The 24,531-nt window shown below is 53.3% G+C and overlaps 1 protein-coding gene, 1 long non-coding RNA gene and 2 pseudogenes across 6 annotated transcripts; 2 read left to right on the plus strand and 2 right to left on the minus strand.

The window, feature by feature from the left end:
- Positions 1-365: 365 nt before the first annotated feature.
- KMT5A (lysine methyltransferase 5A) lies at positions 366-17,138 on the minus strand. 5 transcript variants are annotated; one of them, XM_036220862.1, is made up of 8 exons: positions 17,011-17,138; positions 12,121-12,248; positions 10,812-10,968; positions 7,847-8,066; positions 7,321-7,408; positions 3,392-3,451; positions 2,020-2,210; positions 366-1,353 (listed from the first exon to the last, which is right to left on the minus strand). In XM_036220862.1, the coding sequence occupies exons 1-8, from the start codon at positions 17,018-17,020 to the stop codon at positions 1,143-1,145; spliced, it is 1,065 nt and encodes a 354-aa protein (XP_036076755.1). In that variant the 5' UTR covers positions 17,021-17,138; the 3' UTR covers positions 366-1,142. The 5 variants fall into 5 exon arrangements, with proteins under 5 accessions (XP_036076755.1, XP_016009334.2, XP_036076757.1 ...); XM_016153848.2 differs by lacking the exon at positions 17,011-17,138 and adding an exon at positions 12,482-12,602; XM_036220864.1 differs by lacking the exon at positions 12,121-12,248 and having other exon boundaries at positions 17,011-17,031.
- On the plus strand, positions 2,638-2,767 carry LOC118603609 (annotated as a pseudogene).
- A 185-nt stretch (positions 17,139-17,323) lies between the features above and the next one.
- LOC118602828 lies at positions 17,324-20,564 on the plus strand. The gene is made up of 2 exons (XR_004950875.1): positions 17,324-17,749; positions 19,523-20,564. It is a non-coding gene; the product is annotated as an uncharacterized LOC118602828 (long non-coding RNA).
- A 3,417-nt stretch (positions 20,565-23,981) lies between these two features.
- LOC118603743 lies at positions 23,982-24,100 on the minus strand (annotated as a pseudogene).
- Between the last annotated feature and the right edge of the window lie 431 nt (positions 24,101-24,531).

The following is a 24,531-nucleotide window of genomic DNA, read 5'->3' on the forward strand; positions in this document are numbered from 1 at the left end:
CCCCTGGGGTGGGGGCCTGCGCGCCAGGGCTCCGAGGCTCGCCCTCCGGCTCGTGGCTGCATGTTCTGCGTGTTCGCAGGAAGGACGCTAGGCGGTCTGACAAACAGAAGACCTGACAGCAGGTCCGGGACTTGAACCCAGTAGAATCCGGGTCAGGGTGGGGGCGGGGGCGTGGGGTGGGGGCGGGTAGGTTGGGGGAGGGGATTGGATAAGTAATTTCTGGTCCCACTACAAAACTTTATTTTTGATTAGAATAGAGTACCATCTCAAATCTCTTCTACAAAAAAAAAAAAAGAAAGAAAGAAAGAAAGAAAAAGAAAAAAATGCAGCCACTTCACTCACTTTAAGACCTATGTACATGTAAGTTGTTTTGTGGTTTTTTTTTTTTTTTGTCTTTTATCTTTTTTGATTTTTATTATTTTTTTTTAAAATAAATTCAGTGTTCACATTTCTATAAAGAATGACCCCAGTTCCGGGAAGCGCTGCCCCGGCAGGGCTAGCTAAGCAACGCTCTTCCCTGCCCACGTCTACTCCGATCGCCCGCCCTGATGCTTCGAGGCGCCCGGAAAAGCGGCAGCCCGTGGAAGAGGAGATCCAGCCGGGCCCGTGCGCACGGGCCCCGGGCCGGGGAGCTTTCGAGAAAGCAGAGGGGAAGACTGACTGACTGTGAAACCTTTTTAAAAAAGAGTCCTACACTTCCATGTGCGCCTGTCGAGACGTCCGGAGAACAAGAGCTTGGGAGCAGCCGGCCGGGCTGCGGGGTGCGGGGGAGAGTCGTGGCGCTTCGGGCCAGAGGCAGGAGCGGCGCCCGGCTTCCTACTTCAGCTTCGACTCTTTCCTCTAAAACCTGTGCCGAGTCTCTGACTGCATGCACGGGAAGCACAAACGTTCGGCTTGTATGCAAAAAAGGTACAAAAACAACTAGAATATAAAAGTTTTGGTAATATAAGGCCATCTGTTCAAGTCCACCTTGGAAACCTGTAACAGATATTTAAATACTACAGTGAAAGGCATCTTAATATACTTTTTAAAAACATCTGAAGTAATCTTGCTAAGATTAAGTGTGTAAAAAAAAAAAAATCAACTCCCTTTGAGGGCACTTTGTCCATTGTGGGGGGGAGGGGTTGGGGGAGGGCGGGCGGTTAATGCTTCAGCCAGGGGTAGGCCTCGAGGGAGGCCCGGCTGCGGTCCCCGTAGTCGTACAGGAGCTCCTCCCCGGCCTCGATGTCGCGGGAGGCGATGAGGATGAGGTGAGGCACGCCGTCGATGTCGTGCAGTTTGGTCTGGCAGTTCCCGCATTTACTGTGATTGATCAGTCTCCCCAGGCGGTTGGTCTCCCTTGTGGCGTCCACGCTGGCGGGGACGGGGCGGAGGAAACAAAGGCTTATTAGACTGATAAAGAGGCTTTTGAACCCGGCCAGAGTCACGCTTGCTCTCCACTCCGGTGGGATGCTGACTTGTCGCTTTTGGGAGAGCAATTCGACTCAAAGAAATGCCTTTAAGAGTCGAGAGAGGCACCGGGCGGGGTGGAAGACGGGAATGCAGAAGGCTCTCTGTGGAGGCGTGTGAGGAAACTGGAGGGTTCTCCAGGACGAACAAACGAAGGACAAGTATGCGGGCAGTGCGGGGAGGCTGTGCGTGAAGCGGGGAGCATACGGGGACTCTTTCTGTCGCTCATTTTGCTGGGAACCTAAACTCGTTCTAGAAACTAAAGTCTATTTAAAAAATAAAACAGTGAACTGAGCTGGCCACATGGAGAAAAAAAGCAGCTGTGATTTCCAGACCGGCTCTGGCCAAACGCCCTGCGGGGGGTGGGGTGGGGGGGTGAAGGGGACAGGTGAGCCTCACAGCGGCGTTCACGTAACTAGGTGAAGACATGGCATCTAGAGCAGCTCCAATCCCAAACAGAAAATGGGACGGGGGACAGCAGCTTTGAAAAATGGCAGCAAGAACCAGACGGGAGGCGGACACGAGAGAGAACCGGACGCCCTCTGCCGTGCGCATCGCTCGTGGACTCACCAGTAGGTTTTGCTCAGATACTGAAAATAGTACATGTAGCAGCCGGTGGAGGGGTCCTGCGCGTACAGAGCCTCCCGCTTCTTGGCGTCGGTGATCTCGATGAGGTCCCCGTGGTACTCCACCACGAATTCGCCCCGGGAGAACTGCTTGGTGGCGATCACGCCCCTGCCTTTGCCATCGATGAGGTCGATCTGTTGGGAGGTGACACGAGAGGGGTTTGGCTCCTAACTGCAACGGGTGTCCCGGTGCAGGGTGGGCTTCCAGGGTGCCTGGCGCTCGCGGTACTCTTGACAGCTTTCCTGCGGTATGCCTTAGAATTCTCATTTTACGTGTGCACTTCGATGAGCATGATGTGAATAGGGCTGTGCAACTGTCATCAGGATTATCGCCCCCAAAGGTGCCCTCGGGCCCATCTGCAAGGCATTGCTACACTGGATCCTCATGAGAGATGTGCTAGGTGGGCGTCGCCCCATTTTGCAGGTGAGAATACTGAGGCTCAGAGAGGCAGAGCCATATCTAAGGCCGCGAGGCCGGGAAGTGGTGTAGCATGGACTCGGTGCCACTTCCCGGGAAAAGAGTTTAGGAAACATTTGTTTCTCATTTTAATAGTTTTCCCAGGTCTACGGCCACGCCACCCTGAACAACCCCGATCTCGTCTGATCGCAGAAAGATCTCGGAAGCTAAGCAGGGTCGGGCCTGGTTAGTACTTGGATGGGAGACCACCTAGGGAGACCAGGTACTGTAGGTGTAAAAAATTAAAATAAGGGGTTGTAAGCTGACAAGGTCGTTGCAATCTGTGAGGTCAACCAAGGGTTGCCTCGCCTAAAAAATAATAAAATATTAAAATAATAATAATAATAATAAAGTTTTCCCAGGCTTCATGCTAAGTGAAAGCCAGGTACTACAGGCCACCTAGCCTACGATCCCATCTGTATGAACCATCCAGAACCAGGCCAATCCAGACACAAGCAGGCTGGTGGGCGCCAGGGGCTGGGGTAAGGGGAGCGGGGAGTGACTGCACATAAGAAGGGGGTCTCCGTTTGGGAGAGTGAGAAAATTCTGGAACTAGGCAGGCATAGTGGTACAGCATTGCAAATGGACTCGACGCCACTTAACTGTACACTGTAAAATGCCTAAAATCGTAAATTTCATGCCATATGGATTCTACTGCAATTAAACCTTTTGTCAGGATGACGTTTCACATACGAGCCCATTTATGTTTCCCTCGTGAGACGCTCCCGTAGTAACAGCTGTAGAACGTCGCCCCGCGACGGCCTACCAGCGGGACTCGTCAGCCCCTGCCAAGGGTCCCAGCAGCACGTTCTGACCCTGTGGCCGTGGCCCCCCTCACACGGGGCCCTGCTGCCCTTACCTTCATTCCTTCTTCCTTCCCGCTTTCAATCAATTTGTCTATTCTTTTCCTTTCTTCAGACTGGGAAGACAAAACAGGAAGTGCATGAACATTCTCTCCCAGGCCACTTGGACCTTGCTGGGGCCCAAGGTCACCCACGGTTGGCCTTCGTGACACCAGTCCCCAAGGACGCCCAAGACCCCAAACCTCCCGTCCTTTCCCATCGCCCGTCTGTCGAATGCACCAGGAGGTGCACCGTGGCGGCCCAGGGACAGACTGGGCTGTGGCTATCTCCTGTGTGGCCCATGCAGTGTTTTTTTAAGAATATCTAAGTTGCCGACATCTACAATCAGGACTCTGACGTCATGCAAACTCAGCTGGGGCTGCCAGGAGGCCGTGCCTGCCGGGGCATTGAGGGCCTCCCGCCCCAAGGAGCCAACACTGAACAGAGAGGCGGGAGAGGAGTGGACGCGCTCGGCCCCACCTGTGCTTCCGGACCGCCCCCTCCTGCCACCACCTCCATCCCTGCCCCTGGTCCCACCGCCGTCGGAGCACAGGGAGCCGGCGGGAGCTATGCAGACAGACCAGAAGCCCCGACCGGCTGAACGCGACAGCGCACTGGGGAGCAGCGCCGTGGGCGGAGCCCGGCGCCCGCAGCCGGGCGCAGAGCGCGTGTGCAGAGCCCGTGTCCGGACTGCGCCGCGGCCAGCGGGACAGGCTGCAGCCCACGTGGGACCTTACCGGTCGCTCAGTCCGCACGGATTTACTGAACATCTGCAGTATGTGCCAGGGACACGGTGGTGAGCAAGGCTCGGTCCCTGCAACCTCGGGAGGGTTTAGGGTGCTATGGAAGACCCCGCCCCGCCAGACGGTCCCCAGCCCGCCCGCTCCCGCCGCCTGCGCTCGGCCAGACGCCTGCGGCAGCGGCCGCGCTGCCCTCCCGGCTCCCACCGACCCCCGCCGCCCTCGCTCTGTTCTCCACACGGCATCCGGCGGGGCTCTTGAAAATGAGATCTCGCCATCTCCCTGCTGAGAGCCTTCCCGCGAGCCTACTGCCGGCCATGTACCAACGCGAGTTCTCTGGTGTGATAAATGCACCAGGGCACCATAAGCCATCGGTGATGGCGGAAACGGGAAGGGCCGGTGGGGACGTCCTATACTGTCATTGCGACCCCTCTGTAAGTCTAAAATTATTCCAAAACAGAGTTTATTAAAAGACAAAACGCCTTTCAGTAGCTTCCCACAGGTACCGGGATAAAACCCACTTCGGACGGCCTCTGAGGTCAGCGGCGTCCAAGCCCGGCCTCTCTGGCCTCATCTACCCCTCATCTACCACGTCACTATCACCCTTCCTAGGCCAGCTTGTCCGTCTCAGGGCCTTTGCATTTGCTCTTCCCCAGGCCTGGGTTACCCGCCCCCCACACTGCGGCCTGGCTTGCTCCTTCCCTTCCTTCCAGTCTCCGCTCCGGGGGCGCCTCCCTCAGAGAAGCGTCCCTGACTGCTGGACCCAAGCAGCCTTGGCCCGGCCACGCCACCGAACGATTCTGTTTCATTAAACTAACGTCAGAGTGCTGTCCGAAAGCTCCTTGCTTTCTGGTCGCCTTCTTTTTGAAAATGTTAATCGCTCTCCATGAGCAGAGGGGCCTCACGTTTCCTGTGGAATCTTTTGGCCTAGAACACTGCCCGGCACATAGTAAGTCATCAAAGCAAAAAATGACAATGTCTCTGTCTGTCCGTCTCTCTTTCTCTCACACACACACACACGCACACACATGCGCGCGCGCACGCAGCCACCGTGCTGAATACTTAGGGGCAACTTGCAGGGACGAGTGAGCACAGTGGGCTCTGCACGTGGCAGTAATCACAGAACTGAGGCAGGCGACTGGGGGGGCTCCTGCCGTGAGTGCACACGACGGCACTGGGGTGAGCTGAGGAAAGCCGGGACCCGGCTGGATACCCCGAATGCGGAGCCAGAGGCTGTTCCATCCCAGCTCCATAGGTTGGGGCACGCAAACGACCAGCCCGAGGCTTCCTGGAGAGAAGGGTGGCGGCGGCCCACAGGGGCCCAGAGGCAGGCTGAGCCGAGTGGGAGGCACGAACGGTCTGCAGGACGGCGCTGCCGGGCACCTGTCCAGGGCCCAGTTTCCACCCTCCTGCCCTGGAGCCGGACCCTGGCCCCTGGCCCTGCCTGCCCTTCAAACTCAATGACACGTCCGCCAGGCTCTTAATTTGACTTTCACCCTTGGCCCGCCACACCCCTCGTTCCCTGCCCCGCCTGGGCCCCGCTTTCCGCTGCCCGGCCCAGAAGGGCAGGCAGGTCAGGACTGACCTCGCCCGTCGGATGAGGCCCAGCTGGCCGGCCCTCAAGCTTTACCTGCACTGACAAGAGAAGACACCACCCTGGCCAGCCACAGCCTCGCCACCCAGGCCTGCCACCTGGCCCGCCACCACCTTCCCTCGGCAAAGCCAGAGCAACGTGAGGGGCGCAGTACGGCTCTTCGTCTAGCGACAGGGCGGCCTGCTTGCGCCCCGCACCGAGCTTTGGTGAAGCGAGTGTCTGTCCCCTTCGGCTCGTCTGCCGAGAGACTCAGCAGACCTCACGCGTCACGTCCCACTGCAGCCTTCGCTGCCCCAGACAGAAAAGCCCTTGTTTTCCTTTAAAAAGGCCAGCTTGGCCGGTCCCCCGCCCCCGCAGCCCAAGGCCCTCCCTGTGTGGGCACGCTGGGCCCGGCTTCGGCGGGAGGCGTCGGCTCCTGGGGCCTGGCATGGCCGTGCCCTCTGCTGCGCTGTCCCTTGGAGTGACCCAGCACAGGCCCCCACTACAGGCAAACGTTTTACAGCAGCTGCTTCCTGGCCAAAAGACAGCGTCTTTCTAAGGAAACAAAGCCAAAGCTCTCTGGGGGGAAGAAACGGACCTCTTAGATTTTTTTTTTTTTTTTTTATCAAAGCCTCATCAATTCAAAGAAAAGAAATGAGAGAGAGAGAGAGAGAGAGAGAGAGAGAGAGAATTGTAGGTTATAGTCTCTATGTCTACAGATTTCACATAAAAAATGCCGAAGGAGACTGTGCAGCCAGGGGTCCCCCACTTCCCTAAGCAGCACTCCTCCGCCTCAAGGTTGCTTTGGGGTGGGGGTGGGGGGCGGAGCAGCTGCCCGATGCCCGTGAGTGGAGTGTGGAGGGAAACGGACCACACCCTGGTGCCCTCGGCAGAGAGGCAATCATCACACCTTGCCGGTCAGGGTCAGGTACTGACTGGCTACATCAAGGCTCGGCACTCCGGGCGGGGGAGGCACCAGCCACCTGGCCTTCCTATCTGCCGCATGTGCCCAGGGGCCACAGTGGGTGGGAAAGGGCGGAGAGGCGCCTCGGGAAGTGACGCCGCTAGGGCACCCAGCACAGCGCCTACTGTGTGCCAGGCTCTAAGGAATCTATGTGCACTGAGGAGTTTAACCCTCCCGACCGCCCACGAGGTCCTTGCGACCCCACTTCACAGACAGGGCAGCTGGGGCACAGCGCAGTCAAGGAGCTGGCCCTAGGTCACACGGCCAGAAAGTGGCTCCCAAGCCACAGCCCTCTGCCACCTTGAAACACGACATGGGAACTTTTGGAAGCCGACAGACCAGCCTCTGAAAGAACACACGGCCTTCCCCACGGCTGCAGGCCCTGCTGGCCCGGCCAACGCGTCCTGGACACGCTGCCCGTGGGTAACCCCGACTCCCCGCCACACGCTCCAGGCTACGCAGCCCCTTCCCAGAGGCATCCTGACCAGCAAGCCACGTGGTGACCTTGACCGTGGCGATGATCCCCACTAGACCAAGGAGAATACCAAGGCCGCAGAGGCACAGACTTGCCCCAAGGCGACCCGAAGCAAGCTGAGGTCCCGCAAGCCGAGCCCTGCCCGCTGGGCCGCCCTGCCCTGCAAGGGCGGACGAAACACCACGGCCCTCTACCTGCAACTCCGCTTTGCTCTTCCTGGAGCTCCTCCGCACGGGGTAGAAATCGGTGAGTTTGCGATTCTGTTGCGTTTTTCCTTGAGCTCTGGCGGGGGGAGGGAGGAGAAAACGAGCATTAGCCTGAGACCGCACTCACACCCGGAGACACGCAGCGCGAGGGGCGGTTCCCTGTGACGATGTCCCTTAAACACCTGTGACCGCCCCGGCCTGTGGTCTCTGACGTCCCTTAAACACCTGTGACCGCCCCGGCCTGTGGTCTCGGGAGGCTCACCTGCCCGCGGGGCCTCAGGGGGGCGGGTTAGACACAGGCCACCTGCTCTCTCTGGGAGGGGGCGGCTCCTGTGCTCTGGACTCACGCCAGACTGAGATGCTGGCAAACAATGGTGCCATCGGTGGACACTGCGGGGACCCGAGCCTTAGTGTGACCGGGGCTGGGAGGGCGGCCTGCTCAACCCTAGCGAGCTCCGCGGGGGGGACACAGAAACCCAGCTGCCCGCACTGGGAGCCCCGGGGAGGCGCTCACTTTTTCCGAGGGGCCTGCTTGCCCTTGACGGGCTTTTTCAGGGCTTGCTTGGCGATGGCTGTGTTGGGAGAATCACAAGACGAGGTGGGAGTTTTGGGAGGTTCTGCTGCTTCGGGTTTTTGGTTTGGGAAAGGTGCCAGGGGACCTCTCCTGGCGTCTTTGATCTTCAGCTCCTCGGACTTCACGGCGCTTCGCGTCGCGTTCCCAGTGCTCCTCTTCTCTGTGGGCAGAGAGCGGAGAAAGACCGGGCTTTATTCTAGACGCCCTGTCGCCCAGTGTCCAGACGGGCTTTAAGAGAAGAGGGCATGACAGGTGTGCCACGCAGTGGGGGCGGGGGGGCCCTGGGAAGCCCGGGGTCCACTAACAGCTCTCACGGGAGAAGCATCTGGCTTTACTCTGACTCAGACGCTGGGCAGAGATTTTGGTCTTCTGCATTTTTTGTTTTCTCCTTTTTTTTTTTAAGCTTGCCAGAGGTATAACTGACAAAACAGCAAGATATTTAATGTCTACCTAACGACTTTCTGATGCACGGTATACACTGTGACAATCGGATCCCTCCCGCCTAGTTCCTTAGCGCTTCCGGCCTTCCGCGTCGCGACGGGGACAGGCTTGCAGCGGGGGCCCCACAGACGGCGCTGCTGGCGCGAGCGGCCGACCGCCTGCCGTCAGGAACTGGGCTGCGACCCCAGGAAAGAAGCTAAATTCCTAGCGACTGGGCCAGCGCTGGCACATGGGGGTAGGCCATGGCGCAGAACCTCTGGCCACACGTCGTGACGGACGTGGAAAATGGCTTGTTACTGGAAACGGTTGCGGGGCACCAGTGTGGGCAAACTGTTCACTTTACAAAATGTGAACGGTTTTCTGAAACGGTGCAGTCACTTTGGAAAAGGGTCTGGCAGTTCTTCAAAACGTTAAACACAGAGTTACCATCTGACCCGGCAACTCTACTCTTAGGCATTTATTAAGAGAATTAAAAACATATGTCTGCATAAAAACCTGCACATGAATGTCTGTAGCAGCTTATTCACGATAACCAAAGAAGGGGAAACAACTCAAAGATCTGTCAGTTGATGGATGGATAAATAAAATGCGGTATATCTACACTGTGGAATATTACTTAGTCGCAGAAAAGAAGGGCTGACCCAGCCTACGGCATGGACGGATCCTGAGAACGCGATGCCGAGTGACTGAGGCCAGACGCGAGAGGCCACGTGTTATTGTAGGACTCCCTTTATAAGAAATGTCCAGAACAGACAAATCCATAGAGACAGAGAGCAGATGAGGGGGCTGCCTGGGGCTGGAGGAAGGAAGAAGTGTGGAGTGACTGGGGAGGGGCACGGGCTTTCTTTCGGGGGTGATGAAACCTTCTGGAATGAGAGGGAGGAACTTATCTGTGAATATACTAAAAACCACTGAATTGTACATTTTAAAGTGGTACATTTTATGACACATAAATTATAGCTCGATAAAAGAGGAAAATAAATACATCGAAACCCATCCAGACCGTTCTCCCTCCCTCACTCGCCTTCCCGAGTGGAACTGTGGGGGAGGGGAGGTGGGGGTGCAAGCTGGGGCACAACCCTAGGAGGGCGTGGTGCCTGTGAAGGTCAGCTGTCATGTCAGTCTGCCTCCAGACAGAGAAAAGGTTGAGAATCAAGGACAAGAGCCTGGCCCTCAGGGTCTCCTGCAAAGCACATCCGGCCCCAAATTATAACTGTTGCCATTTGCTAACACTATAAGCCAAAGAAGCTACCTTGTGCGCCACGTCACTTTTTGGGACCATTTGCATTTTGCCGCACTTCAGAAGGGTTGTGAGGCTGGCTGACTGCCATTTAGAGCCCCCTGCCCAGTCCCTGCATGGCAGGTACTATCCTAAGTGCTGCCAATGCGGGAACAGGCCGCGACACTCGCAGTCCAGAAGGTACAGAGCATGTCACAAAAAGCCCGTTTGCATCCATGCTTTAAACCATCTTCGGAATAGCTCTGCGAGGTAGGACTCCTCTCTCCCACCTCACAGATGTGAGAAGTGAGGCTCAGAAAAGAAGAACTACCTGCCCAAGCTTCCTCCACGTAAGTGGCAGAGCGAGAGGTAGCTCGCAAGTCATTTCAAGAGCAACCAAAATGGCATCACCCTGTATACAGGGGAGAATCGGGCCGGAGCTGGTTCCCACCCCGGGTTCCTCCTCCTGGTTCTCAGACCTGGCCCCAGAGGCTGCACTGACCCATCGCATGTGGTACTTTCCAGTAATGAACACAAGGCTTCCTTGTACGGAGCAGCTGGTAGCCTGAGTTCTGCGTCTTTAAGGCGAGCTTCATTAGAAGGGAGCATGGGGACCTGGGGAGAGCTCGCACTCCCCACCGCAGCTTGAAAAGGGGATATTTGGATCAGAGCGAGATTTCTAGGAGGTTGGTTTCAGCTTGTTTGCAGGGCCAGACAGAATTTTCAATACTGTGTATTATCTTGTTTAGTATTTTAACTCCAAAGCTCATTGCAGATTATGCTGCTTTAGAGAGTAGCTCTGAATACTTGAGTGGAAAGAAACTTCAGAAATGAGGTCAAGGCCAGCTCATAAAAGGGAAGGAAGTCAGTTCCCGGTGTTGACATGGCACAGTTAGGACTACGAGTGCGTGGTCTGCACAACCCAGACTCACAGTTTCTGCACTTCGGGCACCTGTGAGCCCCTTCGACTGCAGATCAGGCGCGTTATTTTTGCGACTTGGCAAGACAATCAAGCTTGAAGGACATGCCCACTACCGTGAAAGCGGGAGAACCTGTTAGACCGACAGGGCGCACACCCTGGGACAGGCTGCCTGTGTTTCTTAGCAGCAAGACGGAACACGGTTCCTTTAGAACTTGAGTGCTAAAAAGCTGCATAAAATGTATCATATGTGCGTCATTATGGAGGAGAGAGACTTCTGCGGCCCAACCGGCCGTGGTCAGAACTGGGCCATTTCAGAGGCTTACCTTCCCGTTTCCTGTAGATCCCGGATAATGGCTTCCCCTGGCATTTGACTTCGTGATGTGCAACTGAGTTCTCTTCCTGAAGGGGGGAACGTATTCCAGAGCATTTGTTCGGGCTCATGTAGGTATAGATCTTTGATTGCCCGGTAAACACATTCTCCTAAAACGACAAATGCGTATTCTGAAAGAGGCTTGAAGAAGATTCCATAGCATTTATCAGAGAAAGGGCGAGCAGAATACAAATGACAAAACGCCAACATCATCCTCGCTTAGATGCAGGACTACCAGGGGTGCCAGTCCCAGGAGAGCAGTGGCAGGTTTCGAGTCTCCCAGGTCCAAGTCCGACGTCTCCTGAACACATGTGGTCTCTAATCCTAGTCACTAAGGGGACATCTGGCCAGCGGGAGAACCGGCTGTGCACAAAGGTCTATGTAAGAACCTACCGGTAGCGGGCAGGTCAGCATGACCCAGAGGAAACGAATGTGGAACCGGAAGGGCTGGCCTGTGTGCAGGAGCCAACTCCCCTGGCAGGAGCCGCAGGGACTCGGCACAGAAACAGGCAGGCCTCAGGGAACCTGATTAACCACTTCTTGGTCCTGAGTCAGCGAGCTGGTAGGGCCTGCCACTACTGCCTGAGCCTTCTGTGTACCCAAGTCTGGCCCCTCTCAGACCAGTGCTGCCCAGCAGCCTCCCAGGACTGCCGACTGGACTGCATTTGAGGGAATGTTGGGGGAGGGGGGGTAACTGCGGTGGGTGGGAGGTGGAGAGCTAATGAAAGCGGGGCCTAGTGCCAGCGCATTTAGGGCGGTCACTATCTCAATCGGCACCAAGAGGGGTGGGCAGGATGGTGGGGCGGGCCAGGTCACTCGGTGTCTGTGGGTGTGGGGCCTCTGCACTGAGTAAGCAGACAGGGGCAGGGCTTTCCCAGAAACGGGGCCTGCTCAGCTATTAGACACCAAGTCAGCGGGACCCGTCACCGCTCCGAGGGACCCGGGCAGGCCCCGCACGGCCCGGGAAGGCGGCCACCTCCGGGGTAGCTGGGCGTCCGGGTGTGGAAATGCCATAAAGACACAAACTTTTCCGAGGTCAAATACTGCCAGGGTCATGGCGGAGCAAGTGTGGACGCCACTCCCAGGCAGGCGGCAGAAAAGGAAACTGCCCGGCCGGGCGCCCCGCCCGCATCCTTGCCCCAGGGCGGCGGGCGGGGGCCTCGGGACGAGCCCACGTGCTTGCGGCGCGGGGCGGGCGGGGGCGCCGGGCCGCACGGCCCCTCGGGGCGCGCCGAGCGAGTGCGGGGAGGGTGCCTGCTTACCCCGTTGGTGCGGGGCCTCCCCGGGCCCCTCCGCTCCACCATCTCCGGGCCCGGGGCCGTCGCTGCCACCGCCACCGCCGCCGCCGCCGCCGCCGCCTCCACCGCGCGGGGCTTGGACATCTTCCTGCCTGGAGAGGGGGACCCGGGGGAAGCGGGGGAGGGGGCGCTCAGGGCGCGGCGGGGCGGGGAGCGGGGCCGCCCGGGCCGGGCGCCGCGGCGGCGCCTCCCGCCGCAGCCATGTTCCGAGGGCCCGGCGGCGACGGGCCGGCCGGGCCGGGGCCCGCGTCGCCCTCCCGCCGCCCGGCCCGGCCGGGCCCCGCGCGCCGCCCGCCCCCCGCGCGGCCGGGCCCGACACACCCACCTGCAGCCCGGCCAGGCCCATGGCGGCGCGCCCCGCGCCCTCGCCGCCGCCGCGGCCCGGCCACCAGCGCTGCCGCTGCCGCTGCTGCTGCTGCTGCCGCCGCCACCAGCGCCTCCGCGGCGCCCCGGGGAAGGGCCGGCGGCGCCCCACGGCGCCCCCTTCCCCCATGGCCTCCTATGTCTTTCCCCACCTCTCGCCCCGCCCTCCCCTTCCTTCCCCTACCCTAGGACGCAGGGATGGGACGGCGTCTCGGCGCTCCTCCGCCGGCCCGCCCGCTCGCCGCCGCCGCCCACCGTCCGGCTCCCGGCGCGGGGAGGGGGCTGGCAGGGGCGGCGCCGCGCGGCGCCTCCGGAGGGCGGGCGGCGGGGCGGGCCGCGCGGCCGGGCGAATCCCGGCTCGGGCGCGCCCCCTCGCGCGCGTCCTCAGCCACTCGCCGCCGAAGGGGTGGGAAACATGGTCATGACAGCCCGGCGCCCCGCGCGCCAGGCTCCTTCTCTCGCGGGCTCACGGATATTTTGGGAGCCCCATCCGTGCCAGGCGCAGCCGGCAGCGCCGTGCCCGAGCCTGTGCGCACCGCGCGTTTTCGTGGCCATTTATCCTCCCCGCAAGCCCATGGGGGGCGGGGGCAGGTCCTACGGCAATCCCGCTTAAGACGAGAATGTTGAGGGAGGTGCAGGGGCTTGCCCGAGGCCACAGAACTAGAAAGTGCTAAATCCAGGTGGCCTGCACTTGACCCGCACAGGCCCTGGGGGAGATAGAGCCAGGGTTACAATGGGCAATTTGTTGGGTGCTTCTCTGGCATTCGTTATCTCATTCAAACCTCACAGCAGCCCTAAGAAGGTGTGATCCACAGGCGAGGAAACTGATACAGAAAGAGAGGACGTTGGCCAAGTTCTCAGAAATAGAAATGGGGCAGAGTCTACCCTCCTGGCCTCTACCCTACCCCTTACGGATGAAGAAATTACAGTGAGGAGGAGCAAATGGTGTCGCAGAAGAGTTTAGCAAGCCACCAGGGTCTCCTGTCCTGCCCCCCCATAGGAAAATGTCCTCATTAGGAAGGGGTTCCAGGTGCTCTGGTGTCTTGTCCTGCCACAGCTCACTGCCCTGTAGCCATCAGGGTTTGAGGGCCCTTGGCCAAAGAGTCACTGTATTTGTGCTAAGTCACAGACGCAAACAAGATGCCTCTGGGCACCTAGCTCATGCAGCGTGGGTCGTGGCCTGGGAGCAAGGTTTGGGTTTCTCTGCGGGCATCAGCCCTGGAGGTGCTTTGTAACCATGGCCAAGTCACTCTCCCAGTCCAGGCCCTGGTGTCCTCATAGAGAGAAACCAAGAACCTTGAATTCCATAATCCACCCAGGGCATGTTCCAACATCCACAGATAAACAAATGGCTGTCACTTTAAGCAGCTGCCTCCCCTTAGAAGGGATAAGACTGCATACGATTAAATGGAAGGACAGGATCAGGACAAAGCCTCCCAAAGCAGCTCAGCTTTAGCATCCTTCAGGGCTGGGGAACATCAACCGGTCCCCCGCCCCACCCCACTGCACCCCCACACTCTCAACCACTAACTCTGCCCACTTGAACACCAAGAGATTCTGCCTAGCATGAAAGAGGATTCCAAAGTGACATTGTGACACCCAGGTAGAGCCATCTGAAACAGTGTCTGCAGGGCAGAGAGGGTTTGCAATTTGTTGCCAAACTATCATGGTAATCATGGTTTGGGAGCAGGAAGCAGCTGCTCACACCATCTTATCCACTTCACATACTATTTTAACCCCTGCCCTACACACCTACTCACGACCATGGCATTCTCTATTTTAATCTTCAAGTGAGGAGGACATGCTAAAACACAAGTCTAGTACCCACTCCTCTCAACTCCACAGCTCTAGTACCTAGGAGATGTAACACGAATCACTCAGTATGAGTTTCAAAATGGTCTTTCCTTTCTCAGTACATGAGGTGTTCATATGTATATAACAAACAGACCCATCGACAGAAATAAAAACTCTTAATGCTGCCTAGGATCTCATAGAAATAGAATTTAACAGCAATGATCCTAATAGCTAACCCTTACTGAACGTTTACTATGTAGTGGGTCCTGTAATAATGCATTATTAAATTTAACCTTCCCGGCCATTTATGTAGAAAATGAGGCTCGGGGAGGATAAATCACTTGCCTAAGGGTTACACAGCTAAGGTGGTGATGGAGCTGGGACCTAAACCTAGTTCTGCTTTGAAGGTACTTTGCCAAAAAGATGTATATTGCTTCCCTTGAACTCAGACACTAACATAGCAATTCATTAATTCCACAAACATTTATTAAATCCCTACTTTGTTCCAGGCCCTGTGCTAAGGACACAACACTGAACATAGAGACAGTTGGAACGCAGCGAGGCCAGAGGGCTCAGTAGGGACCTATAAGCCATCCTAAGAGAGATGGCTCTGGGGGTTGGGGGAGGGAGAGAGAGTGAAAGTCACGTGAAAAAAAAAAAATCTATGTTCTTGGGAACCATTCTAGCTGCTAAGGGATAATAATTTGGAGATGGCAAAAGTGGAATGCTAGAGACCAATTAGGAGGCCACCTGATAGTAGCGATGCAGAGGGACCGATCCTCCTCAAACTAATACACTCAAAGTTGAAATAGTTACATGATTATAAAACTTCAGAACCAGAGAGGAGTTACCCGGTCTCTGAAACTTGTGTCTGTGTGACCCAGCGGGCCTCTCAAAGTGAACTACAAGTTTAGAACAAAGACCATTTTCTAGGAGAAAAAGACTGACATTTCATTTGAAGTACTCGTAAATGATTTGATATTTACTATACCGAATGCCCCATTTAATAGTCTGCAAGAGTGATGAGGCCTAAGAAATAAGTAACTACTAGTTTGGGGGTCAAGTGAGACAGTGAGAATCACCAACCAGTGAATGACAAAGGCAATGAGTTGGGAACATTCGTCTTCGTTTTGGCTAAGAGAGGTGGAGTGGAACAAGCAAAGACGCCACGTGGCCAGTCTGGACACAGACCTTGGACTTCAGCTTCCACGCTGAAAAATGTGGATAACAATTTATAAAGATTAATCGAGATGATAAAGTGCCTGGCCCTTCATAGTAATTATTAATTAGTATGCCCATATTAAGTATTGAAGTATTTCAGTGGCAAAGTGCTTAGTTTTGTTCTTTTTTGTTGTTGTTGTTTCCAGCAACAATTACTTGTATTTATTTATTTATTTATTTATTTAGGGTTTTAAAAAAATGCACTGCTGTTGAAATAGGTAGTTTAAATGATTTTGCTGTGATAGGAAAATGAATTGGGGAAGTATACTTTTATTAAGATTTGTCAGATAGATGAGATACTATTCAATATACTTTTAGAGGCTTAACTCTTTTCTGGAGAAAAATATTCGTCTTAATTTTCTCTACGGATTGGGTTACGAAGCTCTGTAACTTGAAGTTCACTATGTCTCATTTCTTAATCAGAATCTGAGTAAGTCTTGTCTGGAAAGACCCTAAAGGGATGCTGGGAGAATGAATGATGCAATTGGGTGCAGGGCCCGAAAACAAAAGGGCCCAGTAAACATTTGCTGAATGAATCCTTATATTATTCATTATGACAGCTATAGAGAGCATACTGCACTAAGGCAAATTCTTCCTAAAATGTAATGTCTCGAATTTTGAGAGAAATGTAAAACCTCGACTTACTTTTTAAAAAATAGTAATTGCACTCAACCATCGCGCTCTAGTTTTTGCATGAAGGAGACAGCGTCTGGAAATGACCAGCAGTTGGAGATGATTTTGCCGCATAACGTGGGTCTTAACTCTTTTGACAGCAAACTAAGTGTGCAGAGAAGGACTTCGGGCAGGAACATCGCCTTGCGCGGCTGTACTATCCCACCCAAGCCAGATGCGATGGGCAGGAGTCCTGATCAGCTGCGAGACGCAAGTCCCCCGGGAGGTGCCAGGGGACCTGTCTCACCCCAAAGTGGGCCAGCGGGGCCCGGTGCCTGCCCCAGCGGCGCAGAGCTGACTCAGGGTGTGGGGAGGGAAGAAAGGCGCCTTCTGCGGTGTCTCCTCCGACGCGCCCCCCCCCCCACGATGTGCGTTACCGCTGTGCGCCTCCGCCTCAGGGTCACCTCCTTTCCCAACGAGAGAGCCCTGGAGCGGGCAAAGCCTCGCTCTCCTGCTCCGCCGTGCATCAACAACAACCATTCCCTAGGAGGTGCCCTGCGCTTTAGGTTCCAAAGAGCTTGACATATGGAACCTCTGGAGAGACAGGCCAGCGGGTGCCCACACTTAGAGAGGGGAAACTGAGGCACGGGAGCGGGAGGCGCTTCTGGTGGCTTCGAGAGTGGGGGGTGGTGATGCGGGGCCGGGAATGTTCCGCAGCTCCCCCGCCCCCCACTCGTGTCCCCGCGCTCCGTGGGAGCAGCCCGCAGGAGGACGCCTTCCCGCCGCCGCTCCCGCCACCCCTGTCTCCCCTCCAGCGCGACCCCCCACCCCAGCCGCCCAGGCGCTGACCACCTGGGCAAATACCTCTAGCCATGGCCCGGGTCTGTCACCGCCTAGGATCTCCCGGGAAACGCAGCTTTCGAAAAAAGTTGCAACTGTAGCCAACTGCTCCACCGAGCTCCGGCAGCTGCCCTGATTGGCGCCGCCGCCCGCCTCTCCCCAGGGCCGCCCGCCGTGATAGGCGGACTCGGGAGAGAAAGCACGCCCTTCTCCCCGCCTCCTCGGCGGGGGCGGGGCGAGCGGCCGCACTTTCTGCAAACGCTTTCGGGACAGGTCCCGGCGGAGGAGCTGGGAGGGGGTTTAAATTTTACCGTCTCTCTGCGCTGATTGGCTGCAGTGGAAGGACACCGGCCTTGCCATTGGGGAGCCCCAAACTCCTCCCTTTTCCAGTGCTGAAGCTCCGCCTCGGGAGATTTAGTCAGGTGGCTGGAGGCTCTGCCTATGAGTGGACCGGCTGAGACTTCCGGTTTTCTTCCAACTTGACCGGAACCCGACCTTTGACCTTCGACCTCCCCTTATGACCTAGGAAGCCTAACTCGCACCAGTTTGGCATTTCCAGCACCTTGACCCCTTCAGCAGTTTAATGCGTTCATTCATAGGTTTGAAAGGTTTACTGCGTCTGTAATTCCAGTATTCAGAACCCTCTGTCACAGTTCCTACCCACTTACTGGGCCAGTGGGTAAACCTCCTAGAACCTCAGAGATCCTAGCCCAACGTACCCGCCCATTTTACAGATGGAGAAACAGAGGACCGGAGGGAACAGGTAACTTATTTGCTGTCCACGGTACCCGGCAGTTTAATTGGAGGACCTGGGTCTGTCTTTTGACTTGTTAGTCCACTAGATGATTATACCTTAACCCCAGGAAAACAACCCTTCAGCTTTCCCCCCCCCCGGGGGAGCTTCCTTCCATCTGTACGGTCCCGGAGAAGCACAGGTATCCTGGATGTTTGCTTTGGACACGAAGAAGGCGTCCTGTTTCACCTTTTCCCTGGGGGCCCTTCCTGGCAATGTACGCAGAGGTCACTCATCCACTTTTTTCTCTTGGGTCCCCAAAAAGGTTTTGGAGACCCCATCATTGGCCAAGGCCCCTACCACTGTACCAGGAAAGTAGGAAAGTAAAATGAGATGATGTATGCGAAGGCACTGGAAAGAGTAGTCGCTATGGCTTCGACGTGTCATTTCAGCTCTCTGGCCCTCAACTTTCCCAGCTGTCAAATGATTTTGGAGTTGGGTTGTGATTTCTGAGGTTCCTTTCAGCTTTTAGAGAAAGTTTTGCATTCTCTAAAATTCACCAATTCAATGTCTGATCCTGTAAGGATAATACAGTGGTGAATAAGACATGTATCTTTCCCCAAATTTTATAGGGAAGAGACCACTTTTTAGAATATAAAATAGTGATTAATGCTATGAGTAAAATGAAAATGGGGACTTTTACAGAGCATGAGTAGGGAGAAGGTTGCTTCTTTCTCTCTCTCTCTCTTTTTTTTTTTTTTTTAGGCAAGGCAACCCTTGGTCGACCTCACGGATTGCAAGGACCTTGTCAGCTTACAATCCTTATTTTGTATTTTTTTTACACCTACAGGACCTGGCCTTCCTAGGTGGTCTCCCATCCAAGTACTAACCAGGCCCGACCCTACTTAGCAGCCAAGATTAGACAGGATCCGGCTTGTTCAGAGTAGCATGGCCATACACGAGGGTCGCTTCTTTAGATTGATGAAGTCAGAGAAATTCCCTTTGGGTGCATGGCTTTAAGTTATACCCTAGATAAGTAAGATCCATGGGAAAGGCACTTCTAGGTAGAGGGAATAGCAGTGTAAATGCCTGGACATGGGAATGAGCTTGCTGTGCTTGGGAAAGAAAAAAAACCCAATGTGATTGGAACTGAGTATATGATGGGAGGAATGGAGGGGATGAGGCTGGACAGGTAGGCAGGGGCCGGATCACATAGACGCCTGAAGGCTGTGTCGCTCTCTGCTCCAAATCCACTTTTCTCTACCCTGCTCTGCGGGATGGGGCTGTAAACCTTCTTTGTCAGCTACAGCCAGGCTCTGTCAATAGGAGAGCTCCTGGGAGACTGGAAGGCAGGGGGAGGGTCAGGGACTTGCTAATGCCTGTTTGCTTGCTGTTTCTGTCGGGGTTGCCTAAGTAATGACATTTGCTCTGCAGGGCTCTGGTTCAGTGTCCAGGTTCTTTCCACACTTCCAGAAACGGCCTTTGTAGGAACCCTCGGAAGTGCCAGCAACGGCCCCTCTTCAGAGGTCTGAGCCTTGGCTTTGCAGGGCTCCTCCCCTCAGCTGTCGGAGAGCCAAGCAGCAACACGACGGTGACATTTTCTTAGAGACATAAGAGCCAGCTCTCCCAGGCTCCACTCCTGATTCTTCTAGTTCGGGTTACCCGACTTGTTCTCTTGGTCCCAGCGGCGGAAGCGGGAGCTGCTTCCCGCGGTCGTGATTGTTACCTCGATATTCCCTTTTTGCTTTTCCGGTCTTCTACCGCCTGATCAATGGCTTTTCTATTTTAAATTCTGTTTTCCAGAGTGGACCCTGACTGACACAAAGGCCGTCATGAGGACTGAGACTTTTATTCCACATCTGATGGGAAGCCATGGCCTGGGGTTAAGCAGTGGATAAACTGGGAAATCTGAAAGGTGACCAACTCATCACAAATAGTTATGGAAATGACAATAATCTGAGACTTGGAATCCTGGGATCACATGACACGTTTCTGGAATGTCAGTTTCATGATTCCCGCTTTTCTAAGATGGCCATGTCGTATCGGTGGAATCATATCAGTACTCCACGAAAGATGACTTTCCTTTGTCTAATGTTATCTTTGTGTTCATAGTTCATAGTTCTTAGTGTTCGGAGTTGCTGCAGGTTTTTGTTATTCTTAAATATTTCGGGTTAGCATCAGTTCTCATAAGATTCTACCAAATGGAACGTGTGTATCCCAAAGTTCCACACCCAGTTGCCACCTTGATCCATGAACTCCATCTCATTCTTGTGTAAATTCTATGCACATTTTTCCTGTTATATACATATGTGTGTGTATATTGGTATGTATGAATATGTATATATTTCCCCCTCTCCATATGCACACATATATATTAATATGTGCAATATATATACAACAAATGTAATTACTTGGAACTCAAGCGAGAGTAAAAAATACTCTCTACCTCATAGGCTTGTTATGATTAAATGAGAGAATGACTAGAAAGCGTATGAGGATGTAGGAGATTGAAATGGTAGCCATTTAGTAATGAATAAGGTTACAAGATTGCATCTCAGTGAATTACTATGATTTGGAGTTACTAATCTTTCCCATTCTTTGGTGTCCTCAGAGGGAAATCTAAACTTGTCTATCAAGTAGCTTTTCAAGAGAGGTGTCTGTGGTCAGGCTCCTTGTCATTGGATGTGGAAAGAATGAACACAGAAATGGTATCTGGAGTGTAAAATTTGGCATCGTATGCTATAGAGCCCGTGGTTTTTGCTTGATGAGCCTTTTTTCTCATCTGTTGAATGGGTATAATGTCGTTTCTCCCCACATTCTTTTAATAAAAGGATATTATAAACTACTTTTTCAATTGACTCGGGATTCCTTAAAATTTTAAAAATTATCATTTCATTCAAAAAGCAATGGAAGAATGTACATTTTTTGTTGGTTTTCAAAGTCAGTTTAAGGATGGTTTATCAGCAAAGCTTGAGCTATTCAACCAAAGTGTCCTCGGATAGATGACTGGCTACAGAAGCTGTGGTACATATATACGATGCAACATTACTCAGCCATAGGAAGAGACGAAACGCTGCCATTTGCGACAACATCGATGGACTTTGAGATCATCGTGCTAAGCAGAGAAAGTTGAAAACCACACGCTACCACTTATATGTGGGATGTAAATCTAAAAGCAGCAAACGAACAGGACAAACAGAAACTCACGAATGTGGACAATAGACTAGTGGTTACCAGAGGGTAGGGGGGAGGGGGGGTTAGGTAAATGGGGTAAAAGTGGTCAAATATGTGGTGACATTGAAGAATTTTAAGTAAATGAATGAACGAATGAATGAATGAATGAATTTTAAAGAGCAATTCAATTTAGAAGATGACTTTTTCCCCCTGTGTGTGCTTTAATTTTTTTTGGTTAGACCTTTACTTTGTGAGTTCGAAGGGACAGATGAACTTCGGTTTGTTTCTGAGAGATGCTGTCTTAGTTTGCTAGGGCAGCTGTAACAGAGTACCACAAACTGAGTAGCTTAACTGACAAAAATATTCTAATGAGTCTAAGTCCAAAACGCAGGTATCAGCAGGGTGGGTTGCCTTCGAGGGCCGCGAGGGCTGTCTTCCATGCCTCTCCCCTAGCTGCCAGAGGTACGCTAATAATTTTGGTGTTCCACCTGACCTCTGCCTTCATCTTCACATGGCATGCTCCCTGTCTCCAAATTTCCCTTTTATAAAGACACAGTCACGTTGGATAAGGCCCACCCTAAGGACCTGAATTTGAACTTAATTAGCTCCACAAAGATCCTATCTCCAGATAAGGTCACATTCTGAGGTCCTGGGGGTTAGGACTCCAACACAGTGGCCCAGCTTCAGAACTGTTCCGGGCATATGCTGCCGTAATCCCTGAGGAAGGTAGGGTTATAGTGATGATCCAAAGAGAGAACGACTACGAACACTTGTTGTGTGTGAAGACTTGTCGGAACATTCTGGAAATCCGTGCTAAGAAACAGGTGATGGTTCTTGGATACCTGACATGCTGCAAGGCAAGAAGCTCAACCGTTGTTACTTGTGAGGCCTGAGGGCCTGTGTCCTAAGTCTTTGCCTTTATTTTTCTTCCCATTTCGTTCTACTTTTTCCCTTTCTTAAAGGAGAACCCTACATGGATTTAAAATGTCCTTAGTTTCTTGGGACAGTTTGAGTCCCTATCAGTCTATACTCAAAAAAGTTTGATAATGAAACCAATTTTTAAAAAATCTTCAAAATTAAATATACATTTGAACCTTTTGACATTGCATTTTCATTAGTATCTGTATTGGTCGAGATTGTTTTGGGTTCCAAATGAGGGAAGCCCAGCTCAACCTGGTTCTAGGAAAGAAGGGAGTTTATTGTCTCTTGTAATAACAGAGAAGTTCAAGGGTGGGAAGTAGTTTCAGGCACGACAACACTAAGGACCCAAAGGATATCGTCAGGACTTGAGTCTCTCCCTTCCTCTCTCCCTGCCCACCTCCGGGCCCCACTGTTCTCTACATTGGCCTCACAGTCTGGTCCTCCACGCCACACGTCCTCTGCCCCCACTTCCCAGTGCTATCTTAGCAACACCCGTGGCAAGGGACTGTCTTTTTACGACTATTTTTAATACAAATACCTGGACCTGAAATTCACTGGCATAGCACTGAATCTATCAATGTGGCCTGGCAGTGGATCCACTCTTCCAGGGGGCCAGCCCTGGGTCGCATGCTCAATTCTGGAGCGATGTGTATGGGAGATGGTTAGCGTTCTCCAAGCCACACGGACTTTGAGAAAGAGATAACATTAAGGAACTATTATCTGAAGAAAGAGAGGGATTCCGGATGTTCAGAAACTACCATTGTTCCAGAGCATAGATTTTTAAGGCAGTGAAAATATTCTGAATGACACTGTAATGATAGGCACATATTATACAATTGTCCAAATGCACCCAATGTACAACACCAGGAGGGACCCTGAGGTCCGCCGTGAACTCTGGTGATGACTGTGTGTCAGTGTAAGTTCACCGGCCGTAACGAACATAGCCTTCCGGTAGGGGATGTTGCGAACTGGGGAGGCACGTGTGTGTAGGCGCTGAGGGGACATGGGGAATCTCTGCACCTTCCCCTCAATTTTGATATGATTCTAAAACTGCTCTAAAAAAAAAATAAAACCTTAAAACACACACACACGCACCCTGTCCACTGTGATGTCTGCCTTCTTTGAAAAATCCAATCGACGTTTCAGCCACGTTCTGACGCTCTCTGCTACATCAGACATTGCTGACCACTCTTACCTCGAAACTCGGCCGCCTTGGCACACATGGCAAAATCTCTCTCTGGCTCTGCTCTGGCCTGACTGACCTTTCGGAGGCTCCCTGAGTGCTCACTTCTCAGGCACAGAACCTCGGCGTTCAGCCCTTGGCCCCTGCTCTTCTCTCCTAGTACAGTTTTATCTTCTCATATTTAATCCCCTTGGATCCTCCAGCTGTGGAGTCCAACTGCCTGCCCGACGTCTCTGCCTGAATGTCCCATCGTTCCCCCTTATGATAGACTTAGCTCGATGGCCTCCAGGGAACAACACCTCCCACTACTCACGCCTTTGCGTTGCCTTTCCTCGAGTCCTATTTGGCCTTGCTAACTGATAGAATGTGGTGGAAGCATTACTGTGTCGGTTGCAAGCCTAAGATCTAAGAATGGCCGGAAGCTTCTGCTTTCATGTTCTGGGGAACCCTGAGTCATCATGTAAGAACCGTGGGGGGCCTACTGGAGAGACCACCTGGAGAGAGAGAAACAGCTGTGCTAGCATCCTGGCTGAGCCCAGCCGGTTAAAGTCACACAAGTGACTATTAGCAAGACCAGCAGATGGACTGTCCAGCTGAGCCCAGCTCAGCTTGCAGGATCGTGGGAAATAACAAAATAGTTGTTAAGTCATTTACATTTGGAGGTTGTTTGTTACATAGCAGTAAATTAGCAAAACACTCCCCATATCTAAAGCCAAAGGTATTATCTTCCTCTTGAGACCTGTTTGTCTTCCAGGGGTCACAGTTTCAGTTAATGATACCATTATCTACTTAGGTTTTCAAGCCAGAAAACTGAGGCACAATCCTATAATCCTCCCTCCCCATTTTCCTATCCAACCAACCACTATGTCCCCAGGCTTGACCTTCAAAATATTTCTTGAATCTGGCCCTCTTCTATTGCTCCATAACTTTGCTTCAGGTTGTGTTCTTATCTTCTCAGGACCTTTTTTTTCTTTTCTTTTTTAAAGTCTATAGCACCTGGTCTTCCTGGATGGTCTCTCATCCAAGTACTAAATAGGCCCGACCCTGCTTAGCTTCCCAGATCAGACGGGATCCGGCGTGTTCAGGGTAGCATAGCTGTAGACTTCTTCTTGTCTTCATACCTGCAGCCCAGTTCTTAAGATCCATCTGCTAAACTGCTTCCAGAGTGATCCTTGCAGAATGTATATCCAACGAAGGCAGTTCTCTGCATAACAGGCTTCTGAGTTCCCCCGTAGCCAACTGAATAAAGCCCGAACTCAGCTATAAAAGGCTCTTTAAAAATGGCCTTCATCTGTGTTTGCAATCCTACTGGTAACTACTTTTGACTTGCTATATCAATCAAGGTTTGGACAGGAGACAGAAACTATACCAGTTATTTAATAGAAATAATTTAATACAACAAGCTGTTAGCTAGGTATAAACTGGTTGACTAGGCAACTGAAAGGGTAAAGAGAGAACTTTAAGGCATTGCAGAAGCAGCAACTGCAGGAAGCAGCTCTCACCACTCAGTCTAAGAGAACAAAGGGAAGGAGTT

Source organism: Rousettus aegyptiacus, unplaced genomic scaffold (assembly GCF_014176215.1).
Source record: "Rousettus aegyptiacus isolate mRouAeg1 unplaced genomic scaffold, mRouAeg1.p scaffold_m13_p_5, whole genome shotgun sequence".
NCBI classification, from domain to species: domain Eukaryota; kingdom Metazoa; phylum Chordata; class Mammalia; order Chiroptera; family Pteropodidae; genus Rousettus; species Rousettus aegyptiacus.

Coding starts and splice junctions, on each gene's coding strand:
- KMT5A (XM_036220862.1), bottom strand. Junction 3,452..7,320: donor AGAGCAAAGCGGAGTTGCAG/GTAGAGGGCCGT, acceptor TTGTCTTCCCAG/TCTGAAGAAAGGAAAAGAAT. Junction 2,211..3,391: donor GGAAGGAAGAAGGAATGAAG/GTAAGGGCAGCA, acceptor ACCTCCCAACAG/ATCGACCTCATCGATGGCAA.